The sequence below is a fragment of the Lissotriton helveticus genome, chromosome 11, assembly GCF_964261635.1.
Source record: "Lissotriton helveticus chromosome 11, aLisHel1.1, whole genome shotgun sequence".
NCBI classification, from domain to species: Eukaryota; Metazoa; Chordata; class Amphibia; order Caudata; family Salamandridae; genus Lissotriton; species Lissotriton helveticus.
Genome location: NC_136072.1, coordinates 168,458,287 through 168,478,881, shown reverse-complemented (window position 1 = coordinate 168,478,881; position 20,595 = coordinate 168,458,287). Strand labels below are relative to the sequence as shown.

General features: G+C 47.5%; 1 protein-coding gene across 4 annotated transcripts in view; it reads left to right on the top strand.

Annotated features, from left to right (window-relative positions):
- ACAP2 (ArfGAP with coiled-coil, ankyrin repeat and PH domains 2) overlaps nt 1–20,595 on the top strand; it is a 402,961-nt gene that overhangs the window by 324,681 nt on the left and 57,685 nt on the right. For all 4 annotated transcript variants that reach the window (XM_078666362.1, XM_078666364.1, XM_078666363.1 and 1 more), the window contains 3 exons: nt 2,043–2,112; nt 9,689–9,783; nt 18,671–18,858. In XM_078666362.1, the coding sequence (XP_078522488.1) occupies nt 2,043–2,112; nt 9,689–9,783; nt 18,671–18,858 (353 nt within the window). The remainder of the gene's footprint in view (nt 1–2,042; nt 2,113–9,688; nt 9,784–18,670; nt 18,859–20,595) is intronic.

Here is a 20,595-nt window from a genome sequence, read left to right as displayed (position 1 = left end):
GTGTTGACCATATGACAGGTATTTTTACCCGAGACATTCTTCTAAGTCTGCACAGATGCCAAATTCAGCTTGTAGAGCGGATTGGATCCCCTATTCACCTAGTATCCTGGAATACATTCCCTCCCGTACTTTACCACTTGATGATACTATTTGATTTTATGATGTGACAGAGTGGTAAAAAAGCTGATCAGTATAATCAGCAGTCCAGCAATCATTCCTATTTGGAATGCTCCAGCGCAACCATCAGAATGGCTGTTGCTGCTGGGATTTTCATACCTTCATGCATGCCTTCTTTACACCATCCAGCTAATAGAACACCAGATTACAAGGCCCTGGACCTAACCAGTTCTTTCTTTGGGAGAGCCTTCCACCAGATGCCTTAAAGTAGTGCTGTGTCCTCTAAAATATACATATAACTGGCTTTGTTTGGGAAACAACGAAAATGTTGCATCTTAGGTATATTTATTTGTTTGAAAGATTGGTACAAACATTTGTTTATGAATTCAGAGAAAACGCTCATGAAAAAATGGGACTACAAGTTGAAAGTGTTCGATTTATTTTTGCCAGCCTTAGACAAATGAAAGAGGTGTCAATTTGTTGGATGAGAAATAACTCTCAAGATTTAATAACATTGCAAATTATGTGCCAAATGATGGAATTGTGGGCAAGCACTCAACGACATTACATACTTTGCACCTCTAGTGCTCTTTCATTTTAATGTCACATTATTTTCGATTTTTTCCTTGCTGTACTTTTGGGAAGATTTATGTCTGGTTACCTGATTCACAGTTAGCCAACTTATGCTCCTTTTCTCTTATTTTCTGCCTGGATGGATATCCACCGGATAGAGGAGTATGCGTTAAGAAAACTGTTTACAAAGGGAACTTTAACAGATGGTAGAAATCCCATAGCTTCCATCCATTCACAGCACATAAAATGTGATAGACTATGTTATTTTTGTTTCAAGTCATACCTCCGACTCGCGTCAGTCGACTATGCCTCTTTCAGACAATGACCCATTCCAGACAATGCCCTTACAATTGTAGAAGAATATGTGTTCTGCATCTGCTCTTCATATGCCCAGGCTCTGTACTGCACATGAGTTTCATAATTCTGCATGCAGTCAAGCGGTAGGACTAGGAATATAAGAGCCAGTGTTGCAAGGAACTTGTGTCTTTCTCATTTTCCATTAGACACAAGGCTTTATGATCTTCCATTCATGTCAAAAGCAGTCATGCCATTTGTCCAGACTATTTGTTTGTGTCTTCTCCATTTGAAATATTAACCCTATCACTGCACTGATTATCAGTAAATGGATACTAGATGATCCTGCAGTTGATGTTAACTTGTGTTGAAAAAGACATACACTGATATATTGACATGGGGTAATTCAGCCCCCTTTTGAATTTTACTTGGAGGCTTGGCCTAAGGTCTGGCAGTCTTTTGTAGGTTGTCATGTTTTGTGTGGCTGCTCTCTGCCTTTGATAAATAGTGCAATGACTGAGGATAACATTGTCACTGTGACTGCACCGTTTCTGTAAGATAACATCTCATAATATTCAAAACACTCTTTGTAATTATACGCCAAACTTCCAGGCAATGTTCAAATCTATTTCCAGGAGCCATCATTGATGGACGTTGAGGCAATAATCAGCCTCAGCCTGTGAATCCAAGCCAATGTGGCATGCAGAGACTGTTTTCCACCCTGTAAGTTAGAGTTATACTGCCTCGGGTTCCTGACACTTCTGACTATACTGATGCTATTAAAATAGATACAATGAATTTAAACATATTAAATGTAAAGGTGCCTGACAAGACTACTCATGAGATGTAGCAGAAACTAAGGAAAACAACTTCTTACTTCTGCCTGGGATAGAAATATTTGCTTTGCAGTCTCTCCCCATTCTAAATGAGTGCATCAATTAATTTAATTCCCTTTTACCAGTTCTAAAGTTGCAATTTAGAGAAAGTATGTATACTGTTGATTATGTTCAAACATGCGTACTTTATACTTTTATACCTTTTTTCTCCCTTTTCTTTAGGAGTCTTGGTGTGCACTTTTCAAAAGTAAGGTCATTAACGTTAGATACATGGGAGCCTGAATTACTAAAGGTACAGTGAAGGATTCCATAAGCTAGTAATGCATAATTTCTTTCAATAGCTTTTTTCCCCCTTCTTTTTTTCTAAATTGAAAAGCAGCTATATGGGAGTATCCTGAGATGGGTGCATAATGTGTAATAGCGTTCATGGTTGCCAACTTATGGCCTTGGAGTATATGTACATTGGTTGTTTAACCCCTTGCACGCTGATGACGAGCTGGGCTCGTCATGAGGTAGCCTCCTGCTACGCTGATAACGAGCCCAGCTCGTCACGTAACATGCGGTTTCGCAAAAGTCAGCGTACGAGAGGAATGCCGCCCGCACGCATGCGGTTAAGGAGTTAAGCCTCTTGCTGGAACAATCTATATGTATCCAGCCAGTGCACTGAATAATATTAGTAGCCTAACTGTTGCTAGAATAACATAAGTTTCTATTCTGTTCACTGTTTAAAATCATATTAAAATTAGCCTAGAGGATAAATATGCCTCCTACAGTCCTTTGCATTTGACATGATTAGTACGTACCTCTGAACTCTAATTTTAGTTTGCTTGGCTATGCCCAAAAGCTATAGTGGTTAGTAGTGGCTGCCTTCCCCACCATTGGCATTGCTGTATGGGCACAAAGGATTTTGCTGTCTGTTGCATCTGCTCCAAAGCCTTGCCTAGGTTTGACAAGTTTGTTTTGGACCCTGTCACCACCCCCTACTGGGCTCCTTACAGGTTGAATAACCCAGCCTTTTCGAAGGACCAGTGAGTTGTATTGGATCCTGCCCCATATACCCATATTTGAATTCTCTGAACACTTTCTCCTAAGGGACAGGTAGAGGCTTCTCAAAGGCATGGAGGGTTGTGTTTGTCTCTGTATCCTCTAGTGTTACTGCAGGGTGGGAAGGAAGGCACCCACCTCCATGCCCCTCAAATTGAATTTCTTAGCCTTGCCAAAGGTCCAGAGAAAGTGCTGATGGCTGACTTCCTTCTCAGCCTTGGCTAATGGTAGAGGGTGGTATTAAACCCTCTCTTCCCACTAATTCCATTACCTCCACCCCCCGCACTTACCCTATGACCAAGGCAAGTGGTGATATCTACCTCTTCCGCAGCCTTGCCCAGTGCCCAAGGATGGTTGTATTTGCCCCTGTACCTCCCCAACACACAAAACGGCCTAGCTTTTCCCAGACCCTTGGACATTGGCATGCCTGGCTGCTGTCCGGGTGCATCAGCTACAATTGTAAATGAGACACTAGGGTAGTGGTCAGCTGCCCAAGAACTTGACCTTCCACAAAAGGAATAGAGCAATGGGGCATCTGTCTCTTGATCCAGTTTCTACACAAGACACTAGGACAGCTGTCAACAGCATGCTCCATCGTTGTTGGTATCCAGCTAGTGCAGGGCACTAAGAGAACACAGTGGGAGTTGTTCGCATCAGAAATGGAAACAATTATGTTTTTAAACATAAAGGGGCCGACATGTTTCTATTGGGAGATTGCATCCCCTGTAGACTTCCAAGAATTGAAATGTGAATTGCTCTGTGATGATTGCTGTCTCCAAAGTGCCTTACAAAATATTGTAAAAGGCTCCAAAATTATTATTCCTTTTTTATGTCTATCTTTGCTAATGTTTACCAGTGCATTTATTCAATAATTTTCTTAAAAAAGGAAATACTGTTGAAATGTGAGAAGTGCAGTAGTACAGTAGTTCCTGAATCACGGGTGTGGGTCTTGAATATGATATGCAATTCCAAGAGTGCTGCAGGTCAGTAGTCTTTTTAAACACTTTTCTTTATGACGTTTTGTACAGACATAGTTTAGCAACTCCAGCAACGGAGAGGTACATTGTTCATACAAACAAATTGCAAAATGAACCAGCATTCCAGTGCTATAAGGACATTATGGGTCATCAGAGGCTTAATTAACCCTGTGAGGGTGGCGTGTCATGGAACCGCAGTTCAGTAGTCTTAACAGTGTTTTTAACCATCTCTTGGCAATTGCGAACACTGAGGGAAATTAAAAAAAGTAAATACAGATATGAGCAAATCTTGGTTTTGTTTTTTTAATTTGTAGGTGCCCTTTTGGGGGACACATTCCCACAGAGAACATCAATATTGTCTTAAGGAAGTCTGTGGGAGCTGACTTGCCTGTCTTTAGTATGATTTTGACTTGTTTTTGCTTTATAGATTGTTTATCTTGCTAGTTATGTAGGGCTCCCCTCAAGTATACAAAATGGTATATAAAGTCCTCTTAGAGTCTTACCCTTCTTGCCCGTTTTACCTTGTAAGTCACCGACTCATCCTCCACATCCCTGAACTGAAGGACTTCTAGCCACAGATTCCATACTGTAGAATTTCCACAGGCGGCAGACTAGATCCGGAATTTTTTTTGTGAGTACTCCTGCACGTTGGTAAGTGGCATTGTTTGGCTCTGCGTGCTTAGTCGGCATCAACTGCACTGGAAGTGACATCGTTGGCACCTATATAGGCACCACCCAGGCACACTGACGTCAGTTCTTTTCTTTCCGCACCAGCCAGCCCTGATCTGGAGAAGAGCTAACACTCAGTCACTTTTTGACAGGATTTTTTAGACTTTTTGGCAACTTCTTTTGTTTTATTTTCCTCCTGGTGTGGTAGGGATGTCCTCAAAAAAAGCCGGCTTAAAGCCCTGTGGACCCTGTCATCGACTGATGTCGTTAATGGACCTGCATCTTGTATGCCTGTTTTGCCTTAAATGTGACCACGACCTGAAGTACTGCTCTAACTGCCAGGCCTTGTGGGAACAATCCCTCAAGCTTATGGCCGGTTGACGTGTGACCCTGTAACATCGAGGTCTCAGTTGAGGGAGAGGTCGCGGAAGCGGTCGCAGAGTCCGAGATCTTTGTCACACTCCAAGTCTTTGGGACACTCTGGTAATTCACGTCACAAGAAAAATAAGTAATCGAAGAGGTCTTTGACTTCTCGTCCTCCATCGGCTGACTAGTTGAGGGAGCGGCAACATTCAAGGCCTGGCTCTGCGGTGGAGCCTGTGCCTGGGCCAACTTCACACCTCCCTGATTTTCCGGGCGCTGGAGCGACCACTGCCCAACTGAAGGAGTTTAATGCGATAATGCGCTTCATATTTGGATGGTCAGACCCCCTCTGGCGTGTCTCCGGGCCCTGAGGGGTTGGCCGTACAAACTCGACCTTCCCCGACGCCGGTCTCGATTGGGCCCACCAGCGGTGCCATCCCCATTCTGATCCTTGACTTTCATCCGGCGCCGACTGGAGCCTTGCCTCCTAGATTGGAGTCTGAGCCCTATCTTATTGGTTTAGGACTCAGGGAGGACTGGGAGGGGTTGTTTGACCCTGAAGAATACTAGCCATACGAAGAGAATCCTAACATGGACTGGTGTGAGGAAACTGGGTGAAGCCAGTGGCCTGGATACTTTTCCAGATACTATTCTCCTTTCTCCTCCTACCATGTCTAAGGAGGAGGGAGCCTCTAATGCAATGGTGGGGTAGAGGGCAGCTGAGGTCTTGGACCTTCAGTTGCCCTCAGTGGCAGTCAAGATTAGCTTCTTGACGGAGGTGCTGCAACCTGAAGTCTCCTCCCTCAGAACTGCTACTCCTGTTCAACAAAGCTCTCACTGATGTCCTTTTGGGTCCAAACCCAACACGGGGACTCCAAGCCTCAACTCCCCATGTAAATCTTGGTGCATCCCCTACTGCCCCCCTGACAACCCCCCAATGCAAATTTCTCTTATGGAAATGCCCTTTGATGGAAGCAGTCTCCTTGGAATTCTTCAAGAACAGTCAGGCTACGGCCAAATCATTGGGCCTTCTTATGGCCTCCCATCACCCTAAATCCACGTTTCCTTCCTTTTGTGGCTATGAAGGAGTTTCCAGTCATACCAATACCATCCCAGCCACCACGCCGTGCATGCTCCCCAGTCATTGCGTGGCCGCAGTATCCTCAGACAGACCTTGTGATCAGGTAGCTAGTGCTCTAGTCAGTTCACCCCCTCTTCCCCAGCAGCAGCAGCAGCCTCCATACTCTCCTAATCTGCCTTATTACCAATATGGCACGCAATCTGTGGCAGGGTTCGCCATCACTTGCCCCACTGACAGTCCATAACATCGGACAGGTGGGTTTTGCAAATTATCAGAAGGGGCTACTCCCGCACCTTCATGACAGCTCCTTCCTCCATGCCACCATCTCAAGATCAGATGATGGAGGGTCATCTGTGCCTTTTCTGCCAGGAAGGCGCTGCTCTCTTGGCCAAAGGTGACATAAAGAAGGTGCCATCGTCAGAAGTGTTTCATGGTTGGTATTCCTGCTACTTCTTGGTCCCCAAAAAGGACAGAGGCTTTTGTCTTATCCTAGACCTACTGCCCTCGACTACTTCCTCAAGAAGTAGTGGTGTAAAATGGCAGTGTTGGACTTGCAGGATGCTTATTTCCACATTCCTGTCCTGCCTAGCCACCGGCATTACCTGCGGTTCACGGTAGGCCACAAGCATTTTCAGTTCACTATGCTCCCTTTCGGCCTTACCAATGCCCCTTGGGTGTTCACCAAGGTGATGGCGTTGGTTGTAGCTCATCTGCAGCAATCCGTGGTGCCAGTCATTCCTTATCTTGACGACTGGCTGTTAAAGACGGGCTCGCCCCAGGCTGTTATCCCCACCTCCAGACTATGGTGGACCTCCTGCACTCGCAGGGGTTCACTATCAACATGCCGAAACCACACCTGACTCCTTCTCAGATGCTCCCTTTCATCAGGACTGTTCTGGACACAGTACAGTTTCTGGCTTATCCTCCCGAGCGGTGAGTCCAGGATATTCAAGCTGTGGTACCGATGTTTCAGACTCTACCCTGGATTTCGGTAAGACAGACTTTGAGGCTGTTGGGACTCCTGGCTCCTGCATTCTGTTGGTAACTCATGCTTGATGACATATGTGGGCTCTGCTGTAGGACCTTACGTTCCAATGGGTACAACATTAGGGGAAACTCTCCGACATGGTCCAGATCTCGCAGAGAACTGCTGAAAATCTGCAGAGTAGGCTCACAAATCACAATTGGGTCAGAGGCAGACCCCTCTCCTTCCCCAACCAGGTCTCACCGTAGTGACAGGGCGTCACTCCTGGAATGGGGTGGCCATCTGCGAGAGGTGAAGATCAGATTATTCTGGTCCCCAACTCAATCCGGGCTCCACATTAACCTGCTGGAGCTCCCTGCGAGCCGATTAGCATTGAAAGCCTTTGTACCCTCCATCAAGGGAAGGCTAGTGCAGATGTTAATGGCCAACACCACCGCCATGTGGTACTGCAACAAACAGGACAGGGTGGTGTCGTGGACCCTTATCGAATGGCCCTTTGTACCCGGACATGGCTGGAATATCAGGGCATATTCGTGCATATCCGTGCTGGTTAATCACCTGGCAGGCTCTCTGAACGACATATCAGACAAACTCAGCTGTCGATGCCTAGCGAATTACGAATGTCGTCTCCACCCATAGGTCGGGCAAGGTTTCTGTCAACGACGGGGAGAGCCTTTGTGAGATCTGTTCGCCTCTCCAGAGAACCCGCAATGTCAGCAGTTTTGCACGCTGGAGTTTCGAAGGCCCTCTGAGACGCTTTTCATCTCGAGTGGAGCACAGGCCTTCTTTATGCCTTTCGTCCATACCACTCCTGCCCAGAGTTTTCAAGAAGATCTAGAACAACCAGGCCCAAATCATCTTTGTGACTTCGAATTGGGCATGGAGACTGTGGTATCCCGAGCTACTGAGCATGGCCATCGATCTCCGATCAGGCTGCCCATTCGGGAGGATCTTCTGTTGCAACAGCAGGGGAAGCTCCTCCACCTGGACCTGTCCAGTCTCTGCCTTGTTGCATGGAGATTGAGTGGCGGCAGTTGACAGCTTTCAGCCTTGGTTCCGAAGTCTGCAAAGTCATCTTAGCAGCCAGATGTCCCAACACAAAGACAGTATTCACCTGTCGTTAGAAAGATTTGTGGCATGGTGTGCAGAAAAAAACATTGATCACTGTTCTACCCCCTTTTTGAGGTTCTCCTTTTCTCCTTTTCATTTGTTTCCTTGCCCAGCAGGGCACTGCTCTGGACATTCTTAAGGGCTATCTTCTCCCTTTTCCCAGTTACCTGACCAACCCTCCCTTTTCAAAGCCCCTGTTGTACATAGGTTTCTGAAATGTCTTGGTCATCTTTTCCTTCCTTCACCATTTATCTTGCCTCAGTGGGACCTTAATCTGGTCTAACCAGCTTTGACTTTAACTTTGCTTTAAGAGTCCTCCAATTTCACAATATCTTCTAAGGTGTCCTGGTATGCCAATATTTAAATAGAGTGTTTTTTTAGGAGTCACGTGGGTGTCTCAAATGTTGACGTTCAATTGGTGACCTCATTTGACATTCCACTCTCTAGCGACAGTGACTGTGTTGAGATACGTATAGTCATTTATTATGCCTTGATCTATCTGCGATGAATTTTACAATACAGTGAAACATGTTGACTTTCTCAAAATAATCTCTATATATGTTAACTCTTTATTTTATTGCCAAACTGCTGTCACACAAAGAATAAATGCATTTTTGAGTCTGTACCATTTCAAGCCACAATTTAACACTTTTCTCTTTAGGCTCTATCCTGTCTTCACACTACGGGTGATAGAATAGAGTGAGTTTTATGGAGGCAACACATCAGATACTTTAAACTCCCAATACAGACCAATGGCAGAAGTCCTCCATCAGTTAAATTGAACACAGTTTCACTTTCCCACCCCTACTTGTCCCTCAGTAATTTGTATGAAATAAACCCCCAATGATAGGACCCCTAGGTGGAGGTATGAATTTGTCTCAAGCACTTCTTTTGGTCCTCTTGTTGGGGTTTATCTCTTATTTACTGCTCTACTTGAAGTATTTTCAACTGATCCTGCCCTACATTAGGTTTTTGGTATATGCAGCTAGTAGCTTTTATACAACCTAAGTTGAAGGTGTATTTTCTTGTTTCCGCAGTGGTTATAGAGTAGAAATGTCATATCATTGTAGCACATCTATGTTTACCAGGTTCTTTATTCTGTGATATAAACTTCACCAAAGTTGGAAAATGTAACAAATGTAAGTTAAGCAAGATGTGCCTTCCAGTCTTTTTTTTTTGAGTTCTTAATGTAAAAAGCTATCTTTGGAAATGTCCAATGTTATCATATAACCAGTCCTCACCCTTCTCATTTTGTCCTCCCTCCACCACAAAGTCCTGTAGATTTTCTGTGCATTATTGTTGCAGATTGGTCATACGTGGGCATAATTGTTAGCAATGTAAAATTGTCTTTTCCTGTTGAGTGTTATAACTACAGAGGCACCGTAAGCAGTACTTGTATTTAACGAGTACTGTTGGTATGTACGCATATGCATACATGCATACATATACAACAAACAACCGACACCCTATTGCCAACAGTTTTGTTTCCAACAAACTTCTCAAAATACTTAATTAGCAAATATTTTCCTTAAGATGTTAAATTATTACAGTTCTACACGTTAACTAAGTTAAAGCCTAATTCATTCAACATTTGTGTTTGTTTTAAATCAGCATGACATGTTTTTTATTTTACCTACAGCTGATGTGTGAACTGGGAAATCAAGTTATTAATCGAATATATGAAGCTAAATTGAAAACCTTCGAAGTAAAGAAGCCAGACAATGAAAGTCCAAGGTACTTATTTTTATGGGTATATTTCTTTAAGTTTTAGGATTTCTTTATCATTCAGGTTTACCTTGGAACTCTCCAGCTGTGGCACTTCTACAGGGACCCTCTTTAACTTCGAAACATATGGGCAGATTTTGAATGTAACAATTTAATCCATGTTGCCTCTGCACGATCGAGAGGAGCAAAGCAGTTTTTCCTACGGTTCCAAAAAAGAAAGAAATTGCAGTCACATAGGTTTTAAATCGAACAAATAGATCCCCAAAAATCTAAACTGTACATCTGCAAGTTTGTTCAATCAATCAATCAATCAATCAGAGCATTTGTATAGCGCACTACTCAACCGGAGGGTCTCAAGGCGCTGGGGGGGGGGGGGGGGGGGTCCGCTACTGCTCGAACAGCCAGGTCTTGAGCTGCTTCCTGAAGGCGAGGTGGTCCTGGGTCAGGCGGAGGTGGGTCGGGAGGGAGTTCCAAGTCTTGGCGGCCAGGTAGGAGAAGGACCTTCCTCCTGTTGTGGCTCTTCGGATGCGGGGGACGGCGGCGAGGGCGTGGCTGGTCGATCGAAGCTGGCGCGTGGGAGCGTAGAAGTTGAGGCGGCTGTTGAGGTATCCTGGACCTTGGTTGTGTAGGGCTTTGTGTGCGTGGGTGAGGAGCCGGAAGGTGATTCTCTTGTTGACCGGGAGCCATTGCAGGTCTCTCAGGTGTCCCGAGATGTGGCTGCGGCGGGGGATGTCCAGGATGAGTCGTGCTGAGGTGTTCTGGATCCGCTGGAGTCTCTTCTGGAGTTTGGCGGTGGTTCCGGCGTAGAGGGAGTTGCCGTAGTCCAGACGGCTGGTGACGAGGGCCTAGGTGACCGTCTTCCTGGTCTCGGTGGGGATCCATCGGAAGATTTTGCGTAGCATTCTCAGGATGTGGAAGCACGTCGAGGAGACGGCGTTGACTTGTCTGGTCATGGAGAGGGAGGAGTCCAGGATGAAGCCCAGGTTGCGTGCGTGGTCAGTTGGTTTGGGTGCGCTTCCCAGGGCGGGGGGCCACCAGGAGTCGTCCCAGGCGGAGGGTGAGGATCCCAGGATGAGGACTTCCGTCTTGTCTGAGTTCAGTTTCAGGCGGCTGTTCGACATCCATTTGGCTACTTCTGTCATCCCTTCGTGCAGGTTGGCTCTGGCGGTGGCGGGGTCGTTAGTGAGGGAGAAGATCAGCTGGGTGTCGTCGGCGTAGGAGATGATGTTCAGGTTGTGCTGGCGTGCGATGGCTGCGAGGGGGCTCATGTAGACGTTGAAGAGAGTTGGGCTGAGCGAGGAGCCTTGAGGAACGCCGCAGATGACTTCGGTGGCCTCGGATCTGAACGGGGGGAGGCGGACTCTCTGTGTCCTTCCGGTGAGGAAGGAGGTGATCCACTCCAGTGCCTTCTCCTGGATTCCGACGTTGCTGAGGCGCTGTACTAGGGTGCGGTGGCAGACAGTGTCGAAGGCCGCGGAGAGGTCCAGGAGGATGAGGGCCGCTGTTTCTCCGTTGTTGAGCAGGGCTCGGATGTCATCTGTGGCTGCGATCAGGGCGGTCTCGGTGCTGTGGTTGGTCCGGAAGCCAGACTGCGAGAGGTCGAGGGAGCCGTTCGTCTCGAGGAAGGCGGCCAGTTGCTTGTTGACGGTCTTCTCGATGACTTTGGCCGGAAACGGGAGCAGCGAGATGGGGCGGTAATTCTTGAGGTCGGTAGGGTCTGCTGATGGTTTCTTGAGTAGAGCGCTGAGTTCGGCGTGCTTCCAGCTCTCCGGGAAGGTGGCGATGTCGAAGGAGGTGTTGATGATGTCCCGCAGGTGGGGTGCGATGACAGCGTCGGCCTTGTTGAAGACGTGGTGAGGGCAGGGGTCTGTCGGAGATCCGGAGTGGATGGAGTTCATCGTGCGGATGGTGTCTTCGGTGCTGATCGGGGTCCAGGCGCGGAGGGTGGTGGTGGGGGGCGGTGGTTCGGTCGTGGCGTGCGTTGGTTGAGTGCTGAAGCTGTTGTGGATGTCCGCGATCTTGTTGTGGAAGTAGGAGGCGAGGGAGTTGCAGAGGTCTTGCGAAGGGGTGATGTCATTGTTTCCGGCGTTGGGGTTGGAGAGCTCTTTCACGATGTTGAAGAGTTCCTTGCTGTTGTGTGCGTTGTTGTCCAGTCGTTCCTTGAATGCGGTTTTCTTGGTGGCGCGGATCAGCTGGTGGTGTTTTCGGGTGGCGAGCTTGAGGGCAGTCATGTTGTCCGGTGTTGGGTCTGTGCGCCAGGTTTTCTCGAGTGCTCTGCAGTTCTTCTTGGAGCTCTTGAGTTCGTCGTTAAACCATGGGGCTTTCTTGCTGCCGGGTCTGCTCGGCGGGGTCTTCAGCGGGGCGAGTTCGTCTGTGCAGTCGCTGATCCATTTCGTGAGGTTGGAGGCTGCTTGACTGGGGTTCGTTGTGCTGGTGGGAGGGTTCTTGCTCAAGGACGTAGTGAGCTGGTCTGCAGTGATCTTGTTCCAGCTTCTGCGGGGAGCCTGTTGCTGGTGATGGTGGAGCGTGGTCCTTCTGAAGCTGAAGTGGACGCAGCTGTGGTCCGTCCATTGGAGTCCCGTGGCGTGGCTGAAGGCGATGTCCTTGCTGGAAGAGAAGATCGGGTCGAGTGTGTGTCTGGCGTAGTGGGTGGGGGTGGTCACCAGCTGCTTGAGTCCCAGGTTTGCGAGGTTGTCCAGCAGGGTGGTGGTGTTGCGGTTGTTGTTGTTCTCCAGGTGGAAGTTGAGGTCCCCGAGGAGGATGTAGTCGGCTGAGGGGAGGGCGAGCGGGCTGATGAAGTCGGCGATGTCCTCGCTGAATTGTGTGCGTGGTCCCGGGGGTCTGTAGATGAGGGTGCCTCTGAGGGTGGTCTTGGGGTTGACGTGGATCTGGAAGTGCAGGTGTTCGGCGGGTGCGATGGTGTTGTCGGTGTTGGTCGTGATGCGGATGGTGTTCCTGTGGATGATGGCGATGCCTCCTCCTGTCTGGTTGACGCGGTCCCTCCGGATGATCTTGTAGCCGTCCGGGATGGCGATGGCGATGTCGGGCGCTGAGGAGGCGTTCATCCAGGTTTCTGTGAGGAAGGTGACGTCTGGGGCTGTGGTGTCGAGCAGGTTCCAGAGCTCGACGGCGTGTCTGTGGACGGAGCGGGTGTTGAGCAGGATGCACTTCAGGTGGGTGCTGCTGGTGCTCGGCTTGGTCGGTGCTGGTGCAGTGCAGGTCCGGATGCAGGAGAACTTGCAGGACTGGCAGATGAAGGGTCCGTGGGTGCTTCTCGGGGTGGCTCGGTAGCATCCAGGGGTTCGGCCGGCGTTGAGTGCATTGAGGGTGGCGGCGTCGTACGTCCGGCGGGTGGGCTGGGGTCTGCGAGGGCCAGGGGTCCTGGCACTGGGCGCGGTCCAGGCGCGGACGGGCGTAGACGGGCTTACCTTTGGCGCACCTTCGGCGCTCATTTGGTGCTCCCGCTGCGCGCGTCCGCTGCGCGGTCGCTCTGGGGGCGTCATAAGAAGGGGGACGTGAGGGCGGGTCAGCTGGGCGGCGGGAGCGGCTCGTCCAATGGGCCGGTGGTGGGCAGGGCCTGGGCGAGCAGCGGCGGGAACGGGCGAGCGGCCGGCTCTGCAGTGGCTGGGCCGCTCGTGGGACCAGGGGGGCGTCTGCGGCGGCGGGAAATGCGGCTAGGCAGGCTGGCAAGGCTGGCAAGGCAGGCTGGAGCAGGAGGCGGCAGGAGGAGCAAGGGGGTGACCCGGCCTGGTGAGAGGCGCAGCGGTCCCTCCCGAGCACTCCTAGCTGTCCCCTTAAGAAGGGGGACGTGAGGGCGGGTCAGCTGGGCGGCGGGAGCGGCTCGTCCAATGGGCCGGTGGTGGGCGGGGCCTGGGCGAGCAGCGGCGGGAACGGGCGAGCGGCCGGCTCTGCAGTGGCTGGGCCGCTCGTGGGACCAGGGGGGCGTCTGCGGCGGCGGGAAATGCGGCTAGGCAGGCTGGCAAGGCTGGCAAGGCAGGCTGGAGCAGGAGGCGGCAGGAGGAGCAAGGGGGTGACCCGGCCTGGTGAGAGGCGCAGCGGTCACTCCCGAGCACTCCTAGCTGTCCCCTTAAGAAGGGGGACGTGAGGGCGGGTCAGCTGGGCGGCGGGAGCGGCTCGTCCAATGGGCCGGTGGTGGGCGGGGCCTGGGCGAGCACCTACAATTTGTTTTGGGTGGAGAAGAGTAGTACATGGAGTTCAGATTCACATGAGGACCAAGACACCTGGTGCATATAGAGTCTACCATATAGTTAAGGGATGGGCTAGGTTTTCGAGGAAAAAGCTTTTGAGGAAACAAATCAGAGGGTAATAAGGTTCAGTAAGTTGGATGTGCCAGGAGACTGATGGATATAGGGTTCATGCCTTTTAAAGAAAGAATAAGAAAAAGCACAATCCAATGAGTTCACCCAAAAAACTGACTGAAATGTGTATTTTGTTTGTTGAAACAGCACTACTTTCATTGTAGCTACATAGCTGATTTATTATAATTAATAAAGGCAGTTTCAGGTCATCCTATTTTTTACAAATCATTTCAGCAGATGTAAATGCATTTCCCTTAGCAAGTGCCAAATATTGTGATCAAACACCCATTTACCATATACGTCTAGTTGACCGTTATTAATGAGACCACGTTTTTGATTTTTCTTCCTCCTCTCCTTCAAGAGTGAAGGTTGTGATGCCGTTCTTCAATTTAGATTCAGAAAAGGGGGTGGTGATGAACAGAGTGTCTGAATTAAGCAGACCACTCTTACCCAGTCCAAAGATCAGGGCTTGATCCATCACCGTTATTTAGCTCACTGCCTCATCCCAGCTCAGAACCTGGCTATATGCAAATTAGTCTGTCCCTGGCCCAGTGCATCATGGGAACAGGGCAGACCAAACTACCAAGCCAATTCTTCACCAGAAAGGAGACAAGCTTCCGGGGACCGGTTTCTGCCATTTCAGGCGTCGTCGGCCAGGCTTGCTTGAATCCTGATGGAGCAGTGAGCAAGGGACTCATGTCTGAGTATACCCTTCCACGCTTATGGTGGACAAAATGATTCAGAAAAGGGGGTGGTGATGAACAGAGTGTCTGAATTAAGCAGACCACTCTTACCCAGTCCAAAGATCAGGGCTTGATCCATCACCGTTATTTAGCTCACTGCCTCATCCCAGCTCAGAACCTGGCTATATGCAAATTAGTCTGTCCCTGGCCCAGTGCATCATGGGAACAGGGCAGACCAAACTACCAAGCCAATTCTTCACCAGAAAGGAGACAAGCTTCCGGGGACCGGTTTCTGCCATTTCAGGCGTCGTCGGCCCGGCTTGCTTGAATCCTGATGGAGCAGTGAGCAAGGGACTCATGTCTGAGTATACCCTTCCACGCTTATGGTGGACAAAATGATTCAGAAAAGGGGGTGGTGATGAACAGAGTGTCTGAATTAAGCAGACCACTCTTACCCAGTCCAAAGATCAGGGCTTGATCCATCACCGTTATTTAGCTCACTGCCTCATCCCAGCTCAGAACCTGGCTATATGCAAATTAGTCTGTCCCTGGCCCAGTGCATCATGGGAACAGGGCAGACCAAACTACCAAGCCAATTCTTCACCAGAAAGGAGACAAGCTTCCGGGGACCGGTTTCTGCCATATCAGGCGTCGTCGGCCCGGCTTGCTTGAATCCTGATGGATTGCACCATCACCATTAGGATTCAAGCAAGCCGGGCCGAGGACGGCTGAAATGCCAGAAACCGGTCCCCGGAAGCTTGTTTCCTTACCAGTGTAAGAATTGGCTTTTGTAGTCTGGTCTGCCCTGTTCCCATGATGCACTGGGCCAGGGACAGACTAATTTGCATAAAGCCAGGTTCTGAAACTGGGATGGTGCAATGAGCTAAAAAACGGTGTTGGATCTAGCCCTGATCTCTTGACTGGGTGAGAGTACTCTGCTTAATTCAGAGACTCTGTCCATCACCACCCCTTGTTGTAAATTATTTTGTCCACCCTAAGCGTGGAAGGGTATACTCAGATGTGAGTCCCTTGCTCATTGCACCATTAGGATTCAAGCAAGCCGGGCCGAAGACGGCTGAAATGCCAGAAACCGGTCCCCGGAAGCTTGTTTCCTTCCCAGTGTAAGAATTGGCTTTTGTAGTCTGGTCTGCCCTGTTCCCATGATGCACTGGGCCAGGGACAGACTAATTTGCATAAAGCCAGGTTCTGAAACTGGGATGGTGCAATGAGCTAAAAAACGGTGTTGGATCTAGCCCTGATCTCTTGACTGGGTGAGAGTACTCTGCTTAATTCAGAGACTCTGTCCATCACCACCCCTTGTTGTAAATTATTTTGTCCACCCTAAGCGTGGAAGGGTATACTCAGATGTGAGTCCCTTGCTCATTGCACCATTAGGATTCAAGCAAGCCGGGCCGAAGACGGCTGAAATGCCAGAAACCGGTCCCCGGAAGCTTGTTTCCTTCCCAGTGTAAGAATTGGCTTTTGTAGTCTGGTCTGCCCTGTTCCCATGATGCACTGGGCCAGGGACAGACTAATTTGCATAAAGCCAGGTTCTGAAACTGGGATGGTGCAATGAGCTAAAAAACGGTGTTGGATCTAGCCCTGATCTCTTGACTGGGTGAGAGTACTCTGCTTAATTCAGAGACTCTGTCCATCACCACCCCTTGTTGTAAATTATTTTGTCCACCCTAAGCGTGGAAGGGTATACTCAGATGTGAGTCCCTTGCTCATTGCACCATTAGGATTCAAGCAAGCCGGGCCGAAGACGGCTGAAATGCCAGAAACCGGTCCCCGGAAGCTTGTTTCCTTCCCAGTGTAAGAATTGGCTTTTGTAGTCTGGTCTGCCCTGTTCCCATGATGCACTGGGCCAGGGACAGTCTAATTTGCATAAAGCCAGGTTCTGAAACTGGGATGGTGCAATGAGCTAAAAAACGGTGTTGGATCTAGCCCTGATCTCTTGACTGGGTGAGAGTACTCTGCTTAATTCAGAGACTCTGTCCATCACCACCCCTTGTTGTAAATTATTTTGTCCACCCTAAGCGTGGAAGGGTATACTCAGATGTGAGTCCCTTGCTCATTGCACCATTAGGATTCAACCAAGCCGGGCCGAAGACGGCTGAAATGCCAGAAACCGGTCCCCGGAAGCTTGTTTCCTTCCCAGTGTAAGAATTGGCTTTTGTAGTCTGGTCTGCCCTGTTCCCATGATGCACTGGGCCAGGGACAGACTAATTTGCATAAAGCCAGGTTCTGAAACTGGGATGGTGCAATGAGCTAAAAAACGGTGTTGGATCTAGCCCTGATCTCTTGACTGGGTGAGAGTACTCTGCTTAATTCAGAGACTCTGTCCATCACCACCCCTTGTTGTAAATTAGTTCTTCAATTTAGGGCACCCCCCAGCACCTTTTTAATCACTATTAGTCAACTGGACCTATTCAAGAGCACCATTTGGATTGCTTGGTTAGAAAACACGAAAAGATTTGTGGTAGACTAAAGTAGAAATCTTCAGCATCAGATACAATATTGGTTAAAGGTGTCTTTGCTGTGAGGAGACGTCTACGGCAGTACAGCTAAAATCCTCCTTACAAACAGAGCAAGTATTTTATCTCGAAGAGCTGCATCTGATTGAGGACATTTGCCTGTATCCTTTTTTTTCTTTTTACAGACTTTTATATAGCGCAAACTTGACCCGAAGGTATCTGGTATCGGAGCGCTTTAAACAAGCACCAGTTGTGTTACAAGAGGACACATTCATTTATGTAAGGCATGGGGATATTAGGTGCTTTGCCCAGAATCACAAGATGTTGCGCGTCCTTGCCGAGACACGAACACGGTTCCCCAGATCTGAGGTCGACCACCCTAGTCGTTAGGCCAACTCCTCTCCTCATTTGCTTGCCCAGACCAGATGAAGTGTTTCACATAGTCAATATTAAATACATTCAGTGATCTGGCTTTTCCTCAACCTTTTTATAGCTGAATTTCAATCTCTTCGCATATTTTGCTGGAGGGCAATTTTGGCTTTTTGCCAGCTGGTACTGCACTCAAACTATTGATCTTAGACCACAAATGCTGTTCTAATTCTAAGCACATAATTATTAAAGGCTTGCCACCATATATTTGTTTAAATATTTTCACTTCGCCTTTGGTTTGGAGATGTCCTTACATTGTGTTGGCACACTAAGATGTGTCTTACACTTCAAAGAGTGAGAGGATTCCAGCCAAATTAGAACTACCCTCACTGTAAATATATAAGGGGTATGTAGGTAACGTCAGTTTGGAAACTCTGTGCTAGTCACAATAAATCAAAAAAACTGTTAAAAACAATATACTATAAAGAACAGTTAAAACCATCAGTTTATTTCTTAAAAAAAGTTTTTAACAAATCAAGGCTTAGCCTTGGAATCAATACATAATTCAATCATTTCATCCCAATACTTATACAAAATACACATTAAAAAAAAACATTTTTTTAATGTGTATTTTGTATAAGTATTGGGATGAAATGATTGAAAAGCATTTAAAAATGTGTGATTTCCCTTTTAGATGTGAAAAACACACGAATCTTTTTAGTGATTGAATCCATTCATCTTGTTGCTGATGGTGAATTTTCTTTATGAATATGTGGGTAGGATTAGAACTACACTGCTGATAATGAACTCTGCACGTTTTCTCACATAACTTTCTGCCCTTTTCTGACTCATCATTGTGTTGCTCACTTGTAAAGTGGATATTTCTTATTGTTTTACTTTGATAATGCTTATAGTTAGCTGAATAGGTTGTGCTTAGTACTAACGTTGTACTTTTGCGTTCTGCTGCATTGATAAATCACACAGTGGCAACTACTTCTGCTTTTTTATTTTGGTTTCTTGCTAAAATTATTCTGTTTGCTTTTTAAAGACTAGAAAAGGAAGCATATATCAGAGCAAAGTACGTGGAAAAGAGGTTTGTGAATCAGGACTGTGTTGCTTATCACCCTCTTGATGGACGGAAAAGGCCTTATTCCCAGTGCAAGAACAAAGACCTCAGTAGTTCTGAGAAGTCCCTGACATCACAGGATAACTTCTCAACATCTTCGATAAGTTCAGGTATGCCTTTATTTATTTGACTGGTGCCGTAATACTATATTGCAATAACCCTGAGTTACCTTAATATGGCTTCACTTAGTTGTGACTATTCATTTTATAGTTCATAAATTGGAAATGGTTAATGAGAACACACCTGCTTAGTTGATAAAATTGTAAGGAGCACTGGCGCAGGTGACTTTAATCAGCTATTATGAGGAGGTTTTCTCACAGAATTGTGGGATAATGATAGTGGAACCATGATTAATCCATCTCACTTAACAGATATGCATACACTCACACTATTTCTCTCTCTTATGCTTGCTGTCTCTGTTTGGTACTGGAGATAAGGGGCATGTATGTCTACATGTATTTTAGGGACATTTGTAGCATGCTGTTGTACATATAGAGACACATTTTGAAGTGATTCACCTAATTAAGTAGGTAAATAGAAGAAAGCTGGTAAGCTTTTTCTGCAGTGCTTATTTTTGTCCCACATAGTGTTTGTGTAAGAACAAGAAATGATAATAGTTCCTCCTCATTCTGTAGTGCACACTTTAGACTTCATATACTACAACTGCACCAGGCTAAAGCGGATTCCCTTTTGCCATTTACAACATGTTTTCCAAATCTAATGTTACTACACTACAGCCAAAAGCTAGAAACTTCAAACAATATTGTCGACATTTGTAGGACAATTCTCCCTTCACTAATGTTTTCACGTTCAAACCCCAGCTCAGGGGACTCTATCTCACTTCATTTCTCTGCGTCTTGAAAACAGTCACAAAAAATTTGAACTCACTATTGTTTACTCCGAAACTGCAATCATCAAAATTGATCATATATTTATTCTCCACAGTCAAGTCTAACTATAAACTCTTATTAAAACCTTTCATAAAAAAGTATTTTGAAGAAAGTTTTCATTTGATGAAAGTTTTCAAAATAAAACACCTGGGGCCCTATTACACAAAGTGGTGCTATGGGCATTTGCACCAGCTTTGCGTGCCTCCGGGGCACTTGGGTATTGGGGCCACAGACGCTTGTGCGGCCACGTCTGTAATGCCGATGGCGCACATGAAGTGCCAGTGGTATCTTTAGAGGGCATTCCCTTATTTGCATGGTGCCGTGCCCCATGCAAAATAGGGAATCCCTTTGTCTCTGTTCCGGCGCCGTTTTACAGACATGGGCGCAGAGGCAAAGAAGCTCTCAGAAGGTGCACTGAGAGTGCACCCACCAAAAAGGTGAGGCACTGTCAGTGCCCCCCCTGAGAACAGCCCTCTGGAGGGGGGGAAAGGGAGCCTATTAACCTCCCAGACATGCCTGACTGCACTTGCCAGCTAGGGAATCTCTAATCCCGCCTGCACTGTGAAAACACGGAGTGGCTTCAAAGCTGTCGCTCCGTTTTTCATGTGAATACGCTTCCCCTGGGCAGCGCAAATTCGCGGCTTCCCTGAGGGCAGCGCATTCATCATAATACCGTGCATTTTCCTTCATTGCGCTGGGAGCACCTTTTAAAAAGTTTGTCCAGTGCAATGAAGGAAAATGCACCTCATGTATAATGCGCCCCCTGGCCGTAGTCTATTAACGCTTTCCTTATATTTGTAAAGATCCTGAACAAGGCCTTCTGTTTATGGAGCCTCCATAACATCCTGAAGAAAAAACTTTTTTCCTTTAGTAAAGTAAACTTATACCAAATCCTTCAGGTCTGCTCTAGCTTAAACTGTAGCCTAGAACCTATAGTATGTTTTAGCAGTGTAGAAA